This window comes from Neomonachus schauinslandi, chromosome 10 (genome assembly GCF_002201575.2).
Source record: "Neomonachus schauinslandi chromosome 10, ASM220157v2, whole genome shotgun sequence".
NCBI classification, from domain to species: Eukaryota; Metazoa; Chordata; class Mammalia; order Carnivora; family Phocidae; genus Neomonachus; species Neomonachus schauinslandi.
The window spans coordinates 48,733,936-48,752,562 of record NC_058412.1 but is presented as its reverse complement, the minus strand read 5'-3'; the positions used below and the strand labels follow the sequence as shown (position 1 = coordinate 48,752,562).

At 49.9% G+C, this 18,627-nt stretch overlaps 1 protein-coding gene across 4 annotated transcripts in view; it reads left to right on the top strand.

The window, feature by feature from the left end:
- Nucleotides 1–18,627, top strand: part of TET3 (tet methylcytosine dioxygenase 3) — a 96,999-nt gene that overhangs the window by 33,447 nt on the left and 44,925 nt on the right. For all 4 annotated transcript variants that reach the window (XM_021699247.2, XM_021699249.2, XM_021699248.2 and 1 more), the window contains one exon: nt 15,118–17,251. In XM_021699247.2, coding sequence (XP_021554922.1) covers nt 15,118–17,251 — 2,134 coding nt within the window. The remainder of the gene's footprint in view (nt 1–15,117; nt 17,252–18,627) is intronic.

Sequence of the window (18,627 nt, the reverse complement as noted above, 5' to 3'; positions counted from 1 at the left end):
TTCACATCACATACTATTCACCCATGTAAAGTGTATGGGAAACACTATGGGAAAATACCTAGGATACAGTCAGGGAAGAAATGAGCATTTAAAAACCCCGAATAGGGGTGCCTGGGCGGCTCAGTCAGTTAGGCGTCTGCCTTCAGCTCAGGTCATGATCTCAGGGTCCTGGGATGGAGCCCCGCAGTGGGCTCCCTGCTCGGCGGGGGGCCTGCTTCTCTCTCTCCCTCTGCCTTTCCCCCAGCTTATGCTCTCTCTCTCTCTCCCTCAAATAAATAAAATTAAAAAGTCTTTAAAAAAATAAAAACCCCGAATATACTCAGTGCCCCAATTTTATAAACTATATGCATATTGCGTGGGGGAGAAAAGGCACCAAATGTAAACTGTAGTCCTCTCTGGGAAGTGGAAGCTCCTTGTTTTTACTTCTTTATTTTCCACTTTGCAGGGAGAGAGCCTCCTGTTCTTCCATCTCTCGCGGCCTCTCCTATGGAAACTCTTCTTTGCCTTTCTTGTCATTCTATTCTTAGGACCTTGCTTTATTCTTTTGGGTCATCCACCAGAGTTTTCCTTGGCTCTGTAATGAGTTTTAGTGTGCCTGGGATAATTCTATCAGTAGCTGTACAAAGGGCAGCTTCACTCAGAGATAAACTCGTAATTAATATCAGTTTTCATTGCTTTCATCACATTCTCAAAGCCACAGAGTCTATAACATAGATTTATGCTGCCGTACACATTTTAGAGGTAGTGGTATGGGTCTGTCCAAAAGGAACTTTCCTTTGAATGAGATCTAGGATGAATCCAAACATCTGTAGTAAAGTCTTTGCTCGTGAGGCAGAGATTGCTCATCCACTGTGGTGGCATCCCCAGTGCCTAAAAGTAACATTCATGTAGTAAGTTCTCAATACATGTTTGCTGGAAGCATACCTGTACATACATATGAACGCTATATATGAAAGGCATGATGGTTATGATGTGCTGATAGCATCATTAGGTGAGATTTTAGTATTCTAGGGGGCCACTCTAGCTAGAACCTGGTTTTTAAAAAAACTACCTTCTATCTTTTGTCCTTTGCCTGCATTGTTTTATGTATTTGTAGTCATGACTTTCATACAGCATGGTATTCTGCTGTTTCTACTGCCCATTTTATCAAACATATTTCCTTGGCATTCATAATTTATGGTTTTTGAGGACTATCTAATATTCTGATGAATTGTATTGTAATTTACCCAACCGTTCCCCTCATCCAGAGTTTTCAGTTTTCACTAATGTGTAGAAAAGATTTTTGGAAAAAAATGTCAATTTATAAACCTAAGTTCCTAGGAGCAAGATGGCAGGATCTATACATGTATTGGTCTACCTACCTACCTACCTACCTACTTACTTGCTTATTTTTACCATTTGAACCAAAAAAAAAAAGATTGAAGTAGTGAATTAGGCATGCTGGCCTGGGAGCTGGGGACCGTGGGTTCAAGGCTCAGTGGATTGAATATGACTGACAGTGCGGGCTGGGGTGAAGGCAGAGGTGTGCTGGCCACTCAAGGAGCCTTGTACTGCAGTTATCCCAAGAGAGAAGTGAGGAGAAAATGGAAAGAAGGCAGATCTGAACTACTGTCAGGAGGAGCCGTGGACAGGACTAGGGTCTGCTTGCATATGGAAGCATAAAGGGGATGACATCAAAGGTGATGGGAGGTTTGAGCCAGGATATCCAGGAGAATAACTTTTCACATGCATTTTTAAAAATCAGTATTCAGAGTAGGAGTTGCTGGGGAAAAAGGGGATAGGTGCTGTTAGTTTTTTTTTTTTTTAAGACTTTATTTTTAAGTAATCTCTACATCCAATGTGGAGCTCTCACTCAAGACCCCGAGATCAAGAGTCACATGCTCTTCAGACGGAGCCAGCTGGGTGCCCCCTCCCCCCCCAACCTGCCCACCGAGTTAGGTTTTAAATGTGTTGAGCTTACATTGCATCCAGGTAGAAATGTTTCTTGGAGTTGGAGAGCAGGCTGGGAGCTTGAGGAACAGTCCAGGAAAAGGGAAGCTTTAGGGTTATTGGTGTAGGCTGAGCTGTGGAGCCTTAGGTGGAGGGGAGGTTTCCAGGAGAGCAGAGGGTGGAAGGGTGGAGAGTAGCTCTGTTGAGGGGATAAAGGAGGAAATGGAGAATGGAGGACCAAGATCTAGCAGCGTCACAGAAACTGGGAGGGAAGTAAGTGGGGGTGTGCCACAGGAAGGCCAGAGGGAGGAGGACTCCCACGGTCTTCCTCATCACCCCTGATCCTCAGAGAGCAGATCACAGATGCGGAGGGCCAGGGTTTCTATGCCCTTTTCTCTAACACTGCAGATGGGACTTCCAGATGAACATGTACAAGAACCCAAATACTGGCATCTTTCAGTTATCTGGGCTAACAGACCAGTAGTGCCTGTGGATAATGAGACTATACTGAGATGTGTGATTGTTTTTTTTCCCTAGGAGTTTAGGATAAATAGAATTTATTCAATTTATTCACACTCCCTAATTTCCTGTCACCAGGCTTCCCAAATGGCAGTTTCTCCCCCATTTCCAGTTCCTAGCCCACTGTGTGAAGTCAGTCTTATGACTGATGTTGGAGGCCCCTCTGCCACAAATTACTTTTCCTCCAGATTTTTGGGTGCTGGCTTAAAGATTCATTTCTTTGAATGAAAAAAAGTGTAAGTCCTCTTGAGTTCTTGAGAAAGGAGGAAGGGACGGGGGTAAACTCACCTGACGGGCGTCCAAGGGAGAGGCTGAAATCCATGGTTTGTGAGACTCATCTGCACGTGTGGGAGCTCATTCTCCAAAAGATGAGAAGCTTGGCCGCTGGGAGGCCGTGGGCATCCACACTCCCCTCCCATGTTCCATTGGCTTTTGCCACTCACCAGTGTTGAGCCTTGGAGTCTGGTTAACTGTCCCTCATTTATGTGCCCATCCACTAAAATGGATGTTGGAAGACTCGAAAAGGTTACATTTGAACATGACATTGCTTGTTTAATCCAGGATTTCGCCCCGGCCTCTCAAAACTGTTAGCCGCTCTCCTCCTCAGGGTTGTCCTCTGGCCCTCCCCCAAGGGGCCAGGAGGTTTTGTGGGCTTTGGGCACCTTTAGGGAACGTGCGTGGGGCCGTTGGTCAGGGGTGGTGCTCAGTGGGCTGTGGTGGCAGCGGGTTTGCTTTCTCATTTGCTTCGCGGTCAGACTCGGGGGTGGAAGGTGGGTGGTGAGAAGCGGGTGTGGGCAGTCGGGTGGGTGGAGCCGTGGGAGTGCCCGGCCTCGCTGGGGGGTGATGGGGGCTCTTCAGGACGTGCACTGCGTGGCTCGGGCGATGGCCCCAGCGGCTGCTGGAGGGGGGCGCGCGCGCGTTCGTGCGTGTGTGTGTGTGTGTGCGCGCGTGTGTATGTCTTGCTGTCTGGCCAAGGAGCCGCCTCTGCGTCTTGACCTGGTTCTCGTGCGCTGGCGGCTTCGAGGCAGCTGCTACGCCTTTGGCCAGGCGGCTCAGTTTCCTCCCGGCTGACCCCGGCCGGCCGCCACCGGCTGCTCGAGGCGGGGGCTGCCGTCGGGAGAGCTGGCCGCCTTGGCTGAAGATCAGGAGACGGCGCCCGGCCTAGGCTCCCCACCAGGCCACCAGCGTGCACCCCCTCCGGGTGCCTGCCGGGGTCGCTGGGGGGAGGGGAGGGGGGAGGATCGCGCTGCCCGGAGAGGCGGCTTCCGCACCGTGCGCCTTGCAGGGCTTTACCTTGGACTTCGGGTGGGAGCACAGCGAGCCGTAGAGAACTTTTACTGGGTGGGGGACTTCAGCCTCTGCACCCCAGTTCAACCAAACCCTGTCTTCCCCTCCCACAGTGCCGCTCATCTCGTAGGATTTTTCCTACTCTCTCCGTGTGTGTGTGTGTGTGTGTGTATATATATATGTGTGTTGGGGGGATGGGTAACACAAACAACTCTCCAGCAACAGAAATAGCAAAAAGAAACCTCACCCACAGATTCCTCTCCGGGAAGCTCCCCGTCTAGTCTTGTTCCGAGGCCTGCATAGTGTATGCAAAGTTTCAGGTGTGTTGTCTGTACCATGTTCTTACACCTTCCTAAGTAAAAATCTGATGCCTACAATAAAGTCTGGAGACTAGGAACAAGGAAATATTCCCATTCTATACCACCCCGAGATGAGCATTGTTAACATTTCTGCATATTTTCCTTTGGTGTTTTGTGTGCACAAGTGTGTGTTGTGGATGGAATTGAATTCTTAAATTGGGCAGTATTTTTAATCTCGTTTCTTTTCTCCACTTCAAATAGTGTATAAACACTTCCCCTGTCATAAAAACCCTCAGAAAGCATCTATTTATGAGTACATTCTTGAGTTTCTTTTTTCGTTTAAGACATTTTAAGCAGTTACACATCTACTGATAAAGTAGTATGTATTGTAATTTTTCTTATGTATTATTTGAAATGCATATTTGATCTAGTGTTTTATGTACATTAAACAGATAAAGCATGATAATGCACACATGAAGTACCTACCCAAGATAAAAATTAGAACATGGCCAACATCGCTGAAACTATCTGGGTGTTTCCCCTAACCCTGTACCCTTTCTTCACCTCCAGAGGTTACCACTCCCTTGAATTTTGTGTTTATCATTCCCTTGCTTTAAAGAAAAAAAAAGTTTTAATTACATACATTTAGTTAAATCTTTTACAGTACATTTAATTTTATTTTTTGATTGATCTTTTTTGAATTGGTAGACTATAGCCTTTCAAGGCTTGCTTTTTTTTTTTTTTTTTAGCTCAGTTTAGTCTGAGATTTGTTTGTGTTCCTGTGGTTCATTTGTTTGCACTGATATGTAATATTCCATTGTCCCTCTGTGGTTGGTGGGCACTTAGAATATTTCCATGATTTGGCTTTTATGAGTAATGCTGCAGTGAACATTTGTGTATGTATCTCTGATGCACATTTGCAGAGTTTCTCTGGGAGTGGAATTGCAAGACCATAGGGTAAAGGTATGTTTAACATTAAAAGAAAGCACCACACACCTTTCAAAAATATTTCTTCTGTTTTGCCCTCTACCAATGGTATATGAGAAAAAAGTTTCTGCTAACCTCCACCAGCACTTGGTATGAAACTAAAGTTTTCACCCCTTACTGTGTACCTGGTACTATTAAAAGTGTTCTTCATATGTTAATTTGTTTAATCATGACAACCTTGTGAGGTTAGGTACTATTATTAACCCCGGATATACAGATGAGGAAACAGAGGCACAGAGAGGTTAATTTTCAACCCCAGATTTACAGATAAAGAAATGAGACACAGAGAGGTTAACTAACTTGTGCAAGGCCACACAACTAGTAAGTGGTAAGGGCAGGATATGAGCTAAACATTCTTTTTTTTCTTCATTTTGAGATTTGTTCATTTTGTTAAAATTAAGTTATTAAAATAAATAGAGTAAGCTAGAATCCAGTTAACCAAGATTGTATTTCAAATGATATCTTAGCGTCCTGCTATACCATGAGTAAAATAAAGAGGTATGTTAATACATGTACAAAATAACACTTAGAATGAAAGAATGCATATTTATATGCTTTATTTTCCAAGGAAAGGATGCCCATGGAAGAAAAGGCCTGAGACAAGTATTCATAAGAGAAGCAACAATATATACCATGGACATCATACCAGTACTTATTTCAAAAATAGCCAGTTAGACCAGGAACAATTGAACATTGATGATTTTGCTCTAGTGTATACCAGGAGAATCGAACTAAACATTCTTGCTCTTAAATTATATATAGTGGATATAAAAAGAAATCTCACGGTGATCTTATTTTGTATTTCTCTGATTACTAAGAAGTTGAGTATTTTTTCATATGTTTATTCCCCATTTTCTTAAGAAGTTGAGTACTTTTTCATATGTTTATTCCCATTTTCTTTCCATGAAGAAAAACCAACATAACATTTTAAAACCATTTCCCTATTGTTGGGGCACTTAGGTTATTTGAATTCTTTATTATTAATGCTTCAGGGGAAATCTTTGGCACATGTAACTTTTTAATTTCTTCTGTTGTCTTATTTATTTTGTTTACATTTCCTGAAGTGAGATTAGGAATACTTAATGGTTAAAAATCACTGTGCTCTTCTGGATTGCTGTGTGATCCTGGGAAAGTTACTTAGCCTCTCTGTGTTCAGGGTCCTCATCTGTGGAGGTATATCTCTACCCTGTAGGAGTTTATGACGATTGGAGGAGATAAGTGAGTGTGCAGTTATTAGCATGATACTCTAGGAGTGTTCCATCAAAGTTACTAGACTTTTCCTAGTTCCTCTTCTTTTCCTTTCTTCCTTGAAACCACTTCGGTTACTGTTGGGTCAGAAGGCATGAACAGTCACAGCCCTGTGCTTCTGCCAGATATGGTGACCTCAGGAATTCCCTGAGGTCATTGGGTCTAATTCAGCTTTTTCCCAAGCATCACCCCAGCCATTGAGAGATCTGCTACATCTGTATCCAATTTGTAGTAGAAAAAAAATTAGATTTTAAAGTGTTTTATTGATATGTACATACTAACCACAAGAGCCGCTACCTCCCCCCACCTCACACAAGAACGCTCTTTGCCAATACATGACAGTCTCTAGAAGTTAGACATAGCCCCCCAGGATTTGCTGTCTGCAGACGTGGGTGTGCAGAGTGTAGACCTGGGACAGGGCTAGCCAGCGTACACACCCCCACACTCAGACACATACAGACACATGCAGGCAAATGAGCACATCCCCTGAAAGGGCTCCCCTAAGAGTCTCTTTCCCCTCTCACAGATTTGTTTCATCAGTAAATCCCAGGAGAGGAGAATCCTCTTAAGAGATGAATAATTGATCACCTCTAGACAGAAGGTGCCATAAATACAGCCCCTGTGTTGAGAGGCGGTGGGGCCATCAGTTGGGGGAGGGGGAGGGGAGGAAGGACTTGGCAGCTGCTCTGTAGGACTGGGGGGGAAGGGCTTAGCTGGGAGGTCCAACCCCTGGAACAGCTGCTGGAGGGCAGAGGAGCTGAGCTGCTGGTGCGGGCTGCTGGGAAAGCGCTGGGTGGGATCTGCTGGCCAGCTCGGTGGGGAGCAGCCGCTGCTATCTTGGAATCCCAGAAGAATTCATTCTTGGAGATTCCACTGTAGAGGATGCACCCTCGACCAGCCCTGCCTCCCAGCCACTGGCCTTCAGTGGAGGTTGACTGCAGACTCATCCGTCCTGGCTGGAAACACCTTCCCAGACATGTTTCTTCCAACATGGTGACCGGTCCGCAGAACAGCCCCCTGGACTCTGCCTCTTCTGACTTCCCCTTTCCTAGAGGCCCTAAGATGGTGTGGCCAGCGAGGACTTTGATCTCTCAAGATAGTAGTCTTTAACCTCCTTCCTTCTGTCTCCCTTTGATAGGGGATTGCTGATTTGGTTTCAGTGTGCTGATACTCTGAGAGCCAGGAAGGACTTGGGAAATCTGGTGTCTTTTCTGCCCCGCTCCCTGTGTTCTAGACAAAAATGAGATGTTTGGTGGTGGAGTTCCACACTTCTCTGGAGCCCCTCAGGTGGGGAGGGTGGACTGCTGTTGTTGAATACCTGCAGATGTCTGGGGGACCAGCTGTGGGGGAGTGGGAGCAGAAGAAGGGAGTTGGCTGTAGAAGAAGAGATGGGTGGGACCTTGGGAGTCCTGAGCAGGCAGGGTGCAGGGACCAATCCCAGTAGAGGTTCCTGGACCCTCAGAGGAAGACCTGGAGTCCCCTTAGGGTGAGAATCATGACTGGGATTGGTGTGCTGTATGCACATGTCAGCTCTTCATGAAGTGGGGTGAGACATGGAGTCTCTGCTTGGATCCGAGAAGGGCATTTACTCTGCCTGTCTTCCAGTAACAAGCCCCTGTTGGCCCCCCACTGAGGGGAGAGCACCCCCAGCTTGGACAAGGCTCAGCCTGGGATGGGTCAGAGCCTTCCTGGTGACACTGTGAGGCAGGGAACCGACTGGGTAAGGTTGGGAGTGTGGATCCCAGTGAGGCCAAGGTGCGGTTTTGTACCTGGAAAGTGGCTATAAAAAGGGACCCACTTTCGGTGAGCCTGTGCATGGAGGGGGGATTCGGGGCAGGCTGATCTGGGGATCAGTTGTGAGGTTCTCCAGTCACGTATGGCAGAGGTATTCGCCATGGCGCCGGCAGCCTTGCAGACCTCTGCGGTGCATGCTTTGTGACGGGGCCAGAGCAGAGTAGCAGCCACCAGCTCTGCCCAGAATTTCTCGGGCCCTGCTCTCCAGGGACAGGGCTGAAGAGGCGGGTACCAGCCAGGTCCTGGGAGGAAGAAGCAGCAGATCTTTTTGAACATATACTGAGTACTTGCTGCTAGGTCCTGAAGGTGTGATGGAAGCTTTAGTGTAGGAGCTTACAGTGTAGTTGGTCATACTCACAGGAAAAGATCCCCCACCAGAAGGGGGCTGTGTGTGGTGACTGTAGGATCTGGCTCAGACCCTGTGGTCAGCAGGTCTGGTGAGGGAGGAGTTTATCAGGAGGCAGTTGATTCCGTTTCTTGTCTCAGCCCCTACATTTAATCATCTGCTTCCATAACCATGGCGCATTCTCATCTCTCGGCTGTTGCCTTAGTTCAGGCCCTTATCACTGATTTGGACATTCGTCTCCTAACTGGTCTTTAGGCCACCAGCCTTGTAGTCTGCAGTCTGAATTCTACAGGGACACCTGATTGCCCCTCCTAAAAGGTAAATCTGCTCCGTTTTGTTCATGCTGTGAGCCACACACCTGTCCTCCCATACTTTATACTCAAGCCGTGCTCAACAGCTTACCTTTCCCTGGGCCCCCACGCCTTCTCATGATTGGATGCTTTTGCGTATGCTCCTCCCTCCATCTGGAATTCCTCCACCCCTCCCCCCTCCCAAATACCTGCCCATCTTTCAAGCCTTGTCCCCAAGGTTACTTTGAAGTGAGACTTGTTTTGTTTTGTTAAGTAAACTACCCCCAATGTGGGACTCGACCTCACGAGATGAAGAGTCTCTTGCTCTACCAACTGAGCCAGCCAGGCGCCCCAAAGTGATATCTTTCTTGACACACATGTCCACCTGCCCAAATAGAAATGACCCTCACCCTACGCCCTTGTGTAGACCGCTTTCACAGCACTGATAGGCTTTAGGGCATTTGTTTATAGCCTGTCTCTTTTCATTTAGTAATGTCTTGATGTTCCTGAAATAGAGTCTGGTCTTTATGCCACCCCAAAATTTAGTGGCATAAAGCAGTCATTTTATTATGCTCATGGAGCCTTTGGATTCAGAAGTCAGGAAGGACACAGCATGGGACACTTGTCTCTGGGCCTTGATGTTTAGGGCCTCAGCTGGGGAGGCTCAAAACCTGGAGGTAACTCGACCACTGGGCTCGAATCCTTGAAGGGCTCCTTCACACACACATTGGGCAGGTGATGGCAGCTGTTGGCTGGGACTTCCATTGGGAATGTCCGCTCAGACACCTGCATGTGGCTTTTGTATGTAGTCTGGGCTTCCTCACAGCATGGTGGCTGAGCCCCAAGAATGTTCCGCTTTGAAAGCCATGTAGGGCCACTTCCATCACTGTCCCAAGCCCAGCCATGTTCGGGAGAGGGAGCATAGACCCCACCTCTCCGTGGGAGAAGTACATGTGGGATGGAGGGGTATAAGATAGTCTGCCACACGCGCTAAGTACTTTGTGCGTGCAAATGACATTCTTCAATTCTGGAGGCTGAGCGTGGGTGGAATGGGAGGAGGAGTTACGAAGTGGTGCTGGGAGCCTTGAGGGAAGGTGAGGCATCATCAGCAGAGGTAGTGGGTGGGGTGGGGCTGGGGGCACGTGGAGTTGCTTGAAGGAGCCCCTGGCAGGTTGACAGTTAGAAAGTGTGCACACACACCAAGACTCAAATTAGGGGAGCAGGCATGGAGAGGGAGGAGATAGAGCAGAGGTGTTCTCATCTAGAATTGTTTGGGGTCACCTGTTTGGGTCTGGTGGTCAGGCGCATTGGAAGAACACAGGTGATGCTGGGGTCGGGAACATTGGCGAGTGTAAGAACGCTGTCCAGAATAGGAAATTGGGAAGGGGGCTGTTGCAGGTGGGGAGGGGAGTTCACTTCTGTTTGAGACACTCTGCTCCTCAGTGGGCTTGTAGCGTGTCCCGGGGGTGGAGCTAGCTGGAGGTCAGCTGAGAGGTCCAGACAAAATGCAAACATCGGGGAACATCCTTGGAGTGGCATTTGCTGGAGCCCAGAGGGGATGGAGGATTGAGGGAGATGGCATGGAGGGGTTTAGAGCTGGGGCATTTCTGAACTGAGACTTTGAAAGGGCCTCCCTCAACTAGCCTCCATACTCTAGCATTGCCAGTAATCACCTGATAACTACCTTGTTCCTTTTTCAAAGTCTCCCTTCGTAAGAACTTGCTGCCTCCTGCTTTTTAGGGGGACAAGGGTTGGTGCGTTAGCATCTCTAAGAGTTAAAAGTCTTCCCTAAATTGAGCCCACGTGTCCCTCTCTAAAGCTTTACCCATTTTCCAGTTCCATCCCTCGAAACAAGTCTAATTCTGTGCCAGACTAACAAACGTCAGGTGTGTAAAGACTTTCACGAGTTTTGTCTTCTTCAGAACCTAAAGGGACCTGTTCCTCTATGGTTTTGCACTGTCTTGCTTGCTCTGTGTCCCCTCAGGGGCAGCCCCGAGGGAAGCCCGGGTTCAGGTATGGTCTGGGCAGAGAGGGGCCGTCGCTGCCTGTGCTACGGGTCCTGTTCCGGTCAGGTCATGGCTGTGTGTGTGTCCAGCTATGGCTTGGGACCGGTTAGCAGACTATGAAATCAGCTTACAAAGTTGCAACCTACAAGAAACAGAGGGAGGGAGGGATTTGTGTGTCTAGTAAGGGGAAATAGTATTTTGCCAACTTGTCATATATATAAATACATAACGGATCATGTTGTAAGATATATTTCTTACTGTGGATTATAGTAAAGAAGTTGCAAAAAACCCTGGGTTATAGGACCCTTTGAAGCTGCCAGATCATCATATTGTGTGTATCATCAGCTAGTCTTTCACCTCTAAGACATTTTTATGTGCATTACTGCCATCTTTGATTTGCACATATATGGTTTGGGGACTAAGTATAAGACCCTATTTATCCTGTTAGATTTTTTTCTCTCCAGCTGTTGGCCTTTTGGCACCTGGTCCTTTCATTTAACATGGCTTTATCCCTCTTATTTTCAACATCTGCGTATTTAATAAGTGTGCCTTGTCTATCATTATTGGTAAATAATAACAGGACAATTCTGAGGACAGAGCCCTATGGCAGACCACTAAAGACCCCCCCCCCCCCGCCAGGGGCGCCTGGGTGGCTCAGATGGTTAAGCGTCTGCCTTCGGCCCAGGTCATGATCTCCAGGTCTTGGGATCGAGCCCCATGCTGGGCTCCCTGCTCAGCAAGGAGTCTGCTTCTCCCTCTTCCGCTGCCTCTCCGCACTGCTCCTGCTCTCTCTCTCTCTCTCTCTCTCTCTCTGTATCTCTCTGTCTCAAATGAATAAATAAAAAATTCGTTTAAAAAAAAAAAGACTCCTCCCTTCCCCGCACCCGGGTTGCTACACCACTTGAGTTTGAGCATGGTCATTCTGCCAGTGGTGAGCCAGCCTGCCTAGCCTGTAATTCTCTACTGCTGGCCCTCAAAGGGGTCATGGCAGGCCTTAGGAAATGTAAACATCCATAGCCCAAGTCGCAAATGCAAATGTCTACAAGCGCTTGGCAAGTGACACAAATGAATGAAGTGATAACTAATTCAGGCAATTAATAAGTAATCTCTGACCCCTGGCCTTGGTGTCAAGAAAGCAGCATGGAATGGTGAGGCTGGGGGCAGGCCCGAGCAGTAGCCACGGCTCGTCAGCCAGGTAGAAGTGTGGACCTTCAAGACAATCTCGGTTTCATGTAAAATTTGGTTTTTTAATATTGGCAAGACAAACAAGAATCTAACACTATGTAGGCCAAACAAAACAGATCTGTGGCTGATTTGGCTTACAGTCCTTGAGTTTGTGATCTATCAGACAGGACATCTCCCAGTCTCCTGGTCCAAAAACCATACGACACAAAACAGTGAGGTTAGTTGGATGTTGATGGGTTGATGGCCTTTGTTGAACCTGGCTCCTTGTGGTTCCCTTAGTTACTCTCTCAGGAATCTTACTGGGGCTGGTCTTGCTCGGTGCACCAGAGTTGGGAATGATGCTTGCTCTTTTCTTGCTGGTGGCACCTTCTCTGGATGGCGTTTTTCTTCCAGGATCCCCGGCACATGTTGAGGAATGCATCAGTGGGATCCCCTGGCCGAGAAACTGGAATTTAGCATTTCTTAAAATCTCCCCGCACCCATCCTGGCTTCACTTCCCTCGTTTTTGTGTCCACTCTTCCCTTTCTTCTCTTTTTGGTCTAAAGAGCATTTTCTTTCCCAGGGAACTCAGAGGCCCAAGTGTCAGCCTAGCCCTTCCTTGTTCTTGTTCACAAACCAAAAATAACTTTTTAAATCCTTTTAGTTGTCTTGACCATTTTGGGGAAGCCTCAGCTCCCGCAGCATTAGTCTTCCTGACACTGTTTTTGTAAATCCACGCTACTCTCTCATGTTTCTTCGGGGTTATGCATGCTCCTTCTGTCTTTTACACATAAGCATGTAAAATTTGGCCACTTTAGACTTCGTTGCCTTTGCTGTCACCGTGGTTTAGGTTTCTGAGAAGGAAGGAAGGGACGACTGGGTGATCAACCACATTCCTAGAGGAAAGGTTTCGTTCCTAGTTCCACGTTCGGAGAGACAGTCAGGGAAAGGCGGCCCCGTCCGTGGCCAGTGGGGGATGGGAGGCCTTTCACCGGGCTGAGAGAGTGTTCGTGCAGCAGCTGTGGGCAGGAGACACCAAAGTGGTTAAGATACGGACCTTGTCATGAAGGAGCTCCCATCTGCTTGGGGAGGCAGCTGCTTGAATGATAGCAGGGGCCTGTGGAAAGTGCTGCTAAGGCATGTACAAGGTGCTGCAGGAGCCCAGGGGACAGGAGCCACAGGGCAGTCTGCCAGCCAGGTCAGGGAGGAGGTGCCATTGAGCTGGTACTTGAAGGATAAGCCAAGGTGGCCCCACAGAGGCTGGGAAGGGCATCCCAGGCAGTGAGCACCGCATGTGCAAAGCTCAGAAAAGCATGTTGGAAAAGCACAAGGGTCCTTTGTGGCCAGAATGGGGCAGCGATGAAGATGAGGTGGGAAACCCTAGGCTGGGGTCTCTGCTCACCTTCCACTGGGCTAATCCCAAATCCCACCTTCCCACCGCTGCTTTGGAGCCCGTGCATGATGGGCACCTTCCACAGTCTGGGGACTAGTATCTTTTAACCATCTGTTTAATCCACTCTATGCTACACCTTATAGAAAAGTTGCAAAAAGAGTACCTGGGACTCCCGCATACTAAAATTGTTCACATTTTGCTTTATTTGCTTTATCATTTTCTCTATGTGTATTTTTTATATGCATATCATATTTTTCTGAACCACTTGAGGTTAAGTTAGAAATACTGTGTTCCTTTATCCTGAATACTTCAGTGTGTTGTGTATGTGTGTGTGTGTGTGTGTGTGTCCTGAGGACAAAGACATTCTTTTACATAATCAGAGTAAAATGATTCAAGCCAAGAAGACTGAGATTGACACAGTGTGATCTTATCCGCGTCCATATTCAAATTGCATCAGATGTCCCATGGTGTACCTTCCAGCTGTTGTCCCCAGTCCGTGATCTAACGCATGAACATGCATTTCTCTGTCTTGTCTCTTCAGTAAGCCCAAGATGTTTGCAGAGATGTTTGTCTTTCTTGTCTTTGAAATTTTTGAAGACAACAATCCAGGCGCTTTCTAACATGCCCTCCAGTTTGGGTTTATCTGATGTTTCCTCATAATTACATTTGGGTTGTACATTTTGGCTGGAATTCTGTGTGAGTGATGTTACATCTTCTCAGTGTATCATATCAAGAGTCTCATGATGTTGGCCACAGTATTGGTGACGATGAGTACTCTGATCGTTTGGTTCAGGTGGTATCTGCCAGATTTCTCTTTGCTGTTTTAACTCAGTGATTTTCGAGGAGATATTTTGAGACCATGTCTATATCCTGTGCCCCATTAAGCTTTCACCTCCTAGTTGTGGCATCCACTGATGACTTTCCAAATCTATTGTCCCTTCTATATTTTTTTTGTTGGCAGTCTACTGTAAGGAAGAGCTTTCCTCTCTAGAGGGATGAATTCTGCAAACTGAATTTCACATCTTCGTATTAGCTTTCAACTTGCTGGGCTGAACCCCTTGGCTCCTTCCTTTTTTTGCTCTCCCCCGTCTGTGTGCTTTGCTGGACATCAGGTGTATAGTGGTGGTTCTTGGGCTTGAGAAGAGGCCTGGATCTTGGTCCGACTAGCAGCTTGCTTGTGACTGGCATGACTGGCTCGGCAGGGGCTGAACGCACGTGGTGTCCGATCATCAGTGTTTCTCTCCAGCCTGGCTGGGGCTGGGAGTGGGAATGTCATCTTGTCACCAGCTCTCAGAGCTCGGCCAGGGCTTAAGTGAGGACAGTAACAGGCAGAGAAAAAAACCGTGGTTTCCTTCCCACTAAAAAGCTCTGGCTGACCTCTGGTCCAGGCTGCGTATGTCCCTCAAAGCTGCTCGCCCCCTCCACGTATACCACACACTTAACGGCATATTGCTTCTTGGGGTGTTTGGTTAGCTTTCTCCCGACAAACACCGAAATCAGCATGGTCCCGGTGTCACTTTGGTCATTGCGAGTTAAAGATCTTTTTGTGAGTCCTTAATAAATGCTTGGTGTCTGGGGAGCCTCATCCGTATGATCGATCTTAGGCTCTAAAAGGATCTGAGAACATTCAGAATTCTGGATTAGGACCTCTTAACGGTCTGCCTTTCCTTTCTGTTGGTGCAACTAGCTGGGCAAGGAGACCTGAAGATGAAGATGAGTTCAGGCTTGAGCTGTTTCAGGGACAGAGTGTGCAAGAAATGCAGGGTTTAGGTATGCATCTGTGTGGTGTGAAGCAGGACAGTGCTTTTCTACTATCATGGCTCATCTTTTTCCTTTTTTCTCTTTCTTTCTTCAGACAGGCTCAGAGCTCAGCCCAGTTGATGGACCTGTTCCAGGTCAGATGGACTCAGGGCCAGTGTACCATGGGGACTCACGGCAGCTAAGCGCCTCAGGGGCGCCGGTCAATGGTGCTAGAGAACCCGCTGGACCCAGTCTGCTGGGGACTGGGGGTCCTTGGCGAGTAGACCAGAAGCCCAACTGGGACGGTGCCCCGGGCCCAGCTCACACTGCTCGCCTGGAAGATGCCCACGATCTGGTGGCCTTTTCGGCTGTGGCCGAAGCCGTGTCCTCTTACGGGGCCCTTAGCACCCGGCTCTATGAAACCTTCAACCGTGAGATGAGTCGCGAGGCTGGGAACAACAGCAGGGGAGCCCGGTCAGGGCCCGAGGGCTGCTCTGCTGGCAGCGAAGACCTGGACACGCTGCAGACAGCCCTGGCCCTCGCTCGGCATGGCATGAAGCCACCCAACTGCAACTGCGATGGCCCGGAGTGCCCTGACTACCTCGAGTGGCTGGAGGGGAAGATCAAGTCTGTGGTTGTGGACGGCGGGGAGGAGCGGCCCAGGCTCCCAGGGACTCTGCCTTCTGCTGAGGCTGGCCTCCCAGCGCCAAGCACCCGGCCAATCCTCAGCTCTGAGGTCCCCCAGATACCTCCCTCCGAGGGCCTGCCCCTGTCCCAGAGTGCCCTGAGCATCGCCAAGGAAAAGAACATCAGCCTGCAGACGGCCATCGCCATCGAGGCCCTCACACAGCTCTCCTCTGCCCTCCCTCAGCCTTCCCACTCCACCTCCCAGGCTTCTTGCCCCCTCCCCGAGGCCTTGTCCCCTCCTGCCCCTTTCCGGTCTGCCCAGTCCTACCTCCGGGCCCCCTCGTGGCCTGTGGTCCCGGCTGAAGAGCATGCGTCCTTTGCTCCTGATGGCCCTGCCTTCCCGCCAGCAACTCCTAGAACAGAGTTTCCTGAAGCCTGGGGCACCGACACCCCACCAGCAACTCCCCGGAGCTCTTGGCCCATGCCCCGCCCGAGCCCTGACCCCATGGCCGAACTGGAGCAGCTGTTGGGCAGTGCCAGTGATTACATCCAGTCAGTATTCAAGCGGCCCGAGGCCCTGCCCACCAAGCCCAAGGTCAAGGTGGAGGCGCCCTCTTCCTCCCCAGCCCCGTCCCCATCCCCCATGCTCCAGAGGGAGGCTCCCGCACCATCTGCAGAGCCCGACGCCCACCAGAAGGCCCAGACCGCCCTGCAGCAGCACCTTCACCATAAGCGCAGTCTCTTCCTGGACCAGGCCCACGATGCCTCCTTCCCCGCTCCCACGGAGCCTCCTGCTCCGGGCTGGTGGGCCCCACCAAGCTCACCTGCCCCACGGCCTCCGGACAGACCACCCAAGGAGAAGAAGAAGAAGCCCCTGACACCAGCTGGAGGTCCCACGGGAACCGAGAAGGCCACTCCTGGGTTCAAGCCCAGCGTCCGGAAGCCCATTCAGATCAAGAAGTCCAGGCCACGGGAAACGCAGCCTCTCTTCCTGCCTCTGCGGCAGATCGTCCTGGAAGGGCGGAGGTCCCCAGCCTCTGAGGATGCGCAGGCACATCCACCTGCCCCTGTCCCCGCCTCACAGGGCTCTGCTGTCCCCCCGCCCCCAGAACCTTCTCTTGCGCTATTTGCACCTAGTCCCTCTGGGGACAGCCTGCTGCCCCCTACTCAGGAAATGAGATCCCCTAGCCCCATGGCGACCCTGCAGCCGGGCTCCGCCGGCCCTCTTCCCCCTGCCGATGACAAGCTGGAAGAGCTCATCCGGCAGTTTGAAGCTGAATTTGGGGATAGCTTTGGGCTTCCTGGCCCCCCATCTGTGCCCATTCAGGACCCCGAGAACCAGCCAACGTGTCTCCCAGCCCCCGAGAGCCCTTTTTCTACCCGCTCCCCCAAGCAAATCAAGATTGAGTCTTCGGGGGCTGTGACTGTGCTCTCAACCACCTGCTTCCATTCAGAGGAGGGGGGCCAGGAGGCCACACCCACCAAGGCCGAGAACCCCCTCACACCCACGCTCAGTGGCTTCCTGGAGTCACCTCTTAAGTACCTGGACACACCCACCAAGAGTCTGCTGGACACACCTGCAAAGAGAGCCCAGGCTGAGTTCCCCACCTGCGATTGTGTTGGTAAGTCCGCCCAGGGGTCAGGGAAAATGGAGGCCTGGTGGGCTTGGGTGTCTAGGCTCAGTCTCTTGTCTGGCAAACATTTACTGTGTGCCAACGCCCCCCCCCCCCCGGGGGGGGGGGCCTGGGGACACTGAAAAGTTCTCACAAGCTAGTGGAAGAGCCCGCGAAGGAAGCAGATAGTGATGCTACGTGGTGTGTAGCACGTCGGTGGAGGTACGCGCTGGTGCTTTGTCACACACACGGAGGCGAAGGCCTCGTGGAGGCCTGCCTGTGCGAGATGGTGCTGGTGTTGAGGCCTGAGCTGGGTGGCTGTGAGAGGGCAGGGCTTATTTGGACTGCTCTTGGTCTAGGGGGAGCAGAAGGGGCGGAGTGCATGTGGGTATGAACCCAAGGTGGCCTGGGGGGCAGGCGGGGGCCAGATCTTGCAGGGGCCCAACAAGTTGGGGTCAAGAGTTTGACTTGACCTCATTGGTATAAGTGAGCTTCTGAGAGTTGTAAAGCAAGGAATGATCTGTCACCTTGTGCTTCTGAAAGACTTTTCTGGCTGGTGGTGGGGAAACCTTTAAGAAAGATGTCATGAGCCAGGCAAAAAGGAGCGCAGGCCTGACTGAGAGAGTGGGCGGAGGGACCTCTTGGGAGGACATATGGGGTACGGACAGCCCGGGGTCTCTGCCTGGGTGGTGCTGGTCCCCGAGAACGGGCCGAGAGCCTGGAGCTCTGAGTTGTGGGTTTGGACACAGTTGGCGTCCAGGCTGTGGCTGAGGCTGTGGTGTGGGTAAGAGAGTGGAGGAGCCTTGCCTTCCTTCCTGTGAATAATCAGGAGCAAGGCTGTGAGGACTGCGCCTGGGGGCTCCTGTCTTGGGAGGTCACTGAAGTGTTGGGAAGCCCCAGGTCTCCTCTAGGGCTGTGGCTCTCTGCTGTGTATGGTGTGTTCCATTAAAGACGTGTTTCACGTGTTGCTCAAAAAGCACATTGATGCTAGTGAGGAGCATGTTGAAATTCTTGCGATTTTAGTATACACCAACCAGGCCTTACAAAAAAGCTGTGTTCTCTGCTTGTTAAATTAATGTCGGGTCAATGGTGTGATTTGTTGTGATGCTGCGTCCTTGCAGTAAGGAGGAGCTGGGCTGTCCCGCTCATTCCAGCTACCCCAGACTCCTGTACTCCAGACAAGGAATCACTTGGGGAACAAGGAAACGTTGGCCCCAGTGTTTCTGTCTGGGGGTGAACAGAGGTGCAGGGTCCTGCCAAATGCTCCCAGACATGTTCTGGGATTGTGGTTCCCTTTGAGGGCTAACCCTGTTCATTCTTGGATCTTAATAATGAGATGACATTGAGGGCCTCCTTATTTCTCAGCATTTTGGAGAAGCTTGTTC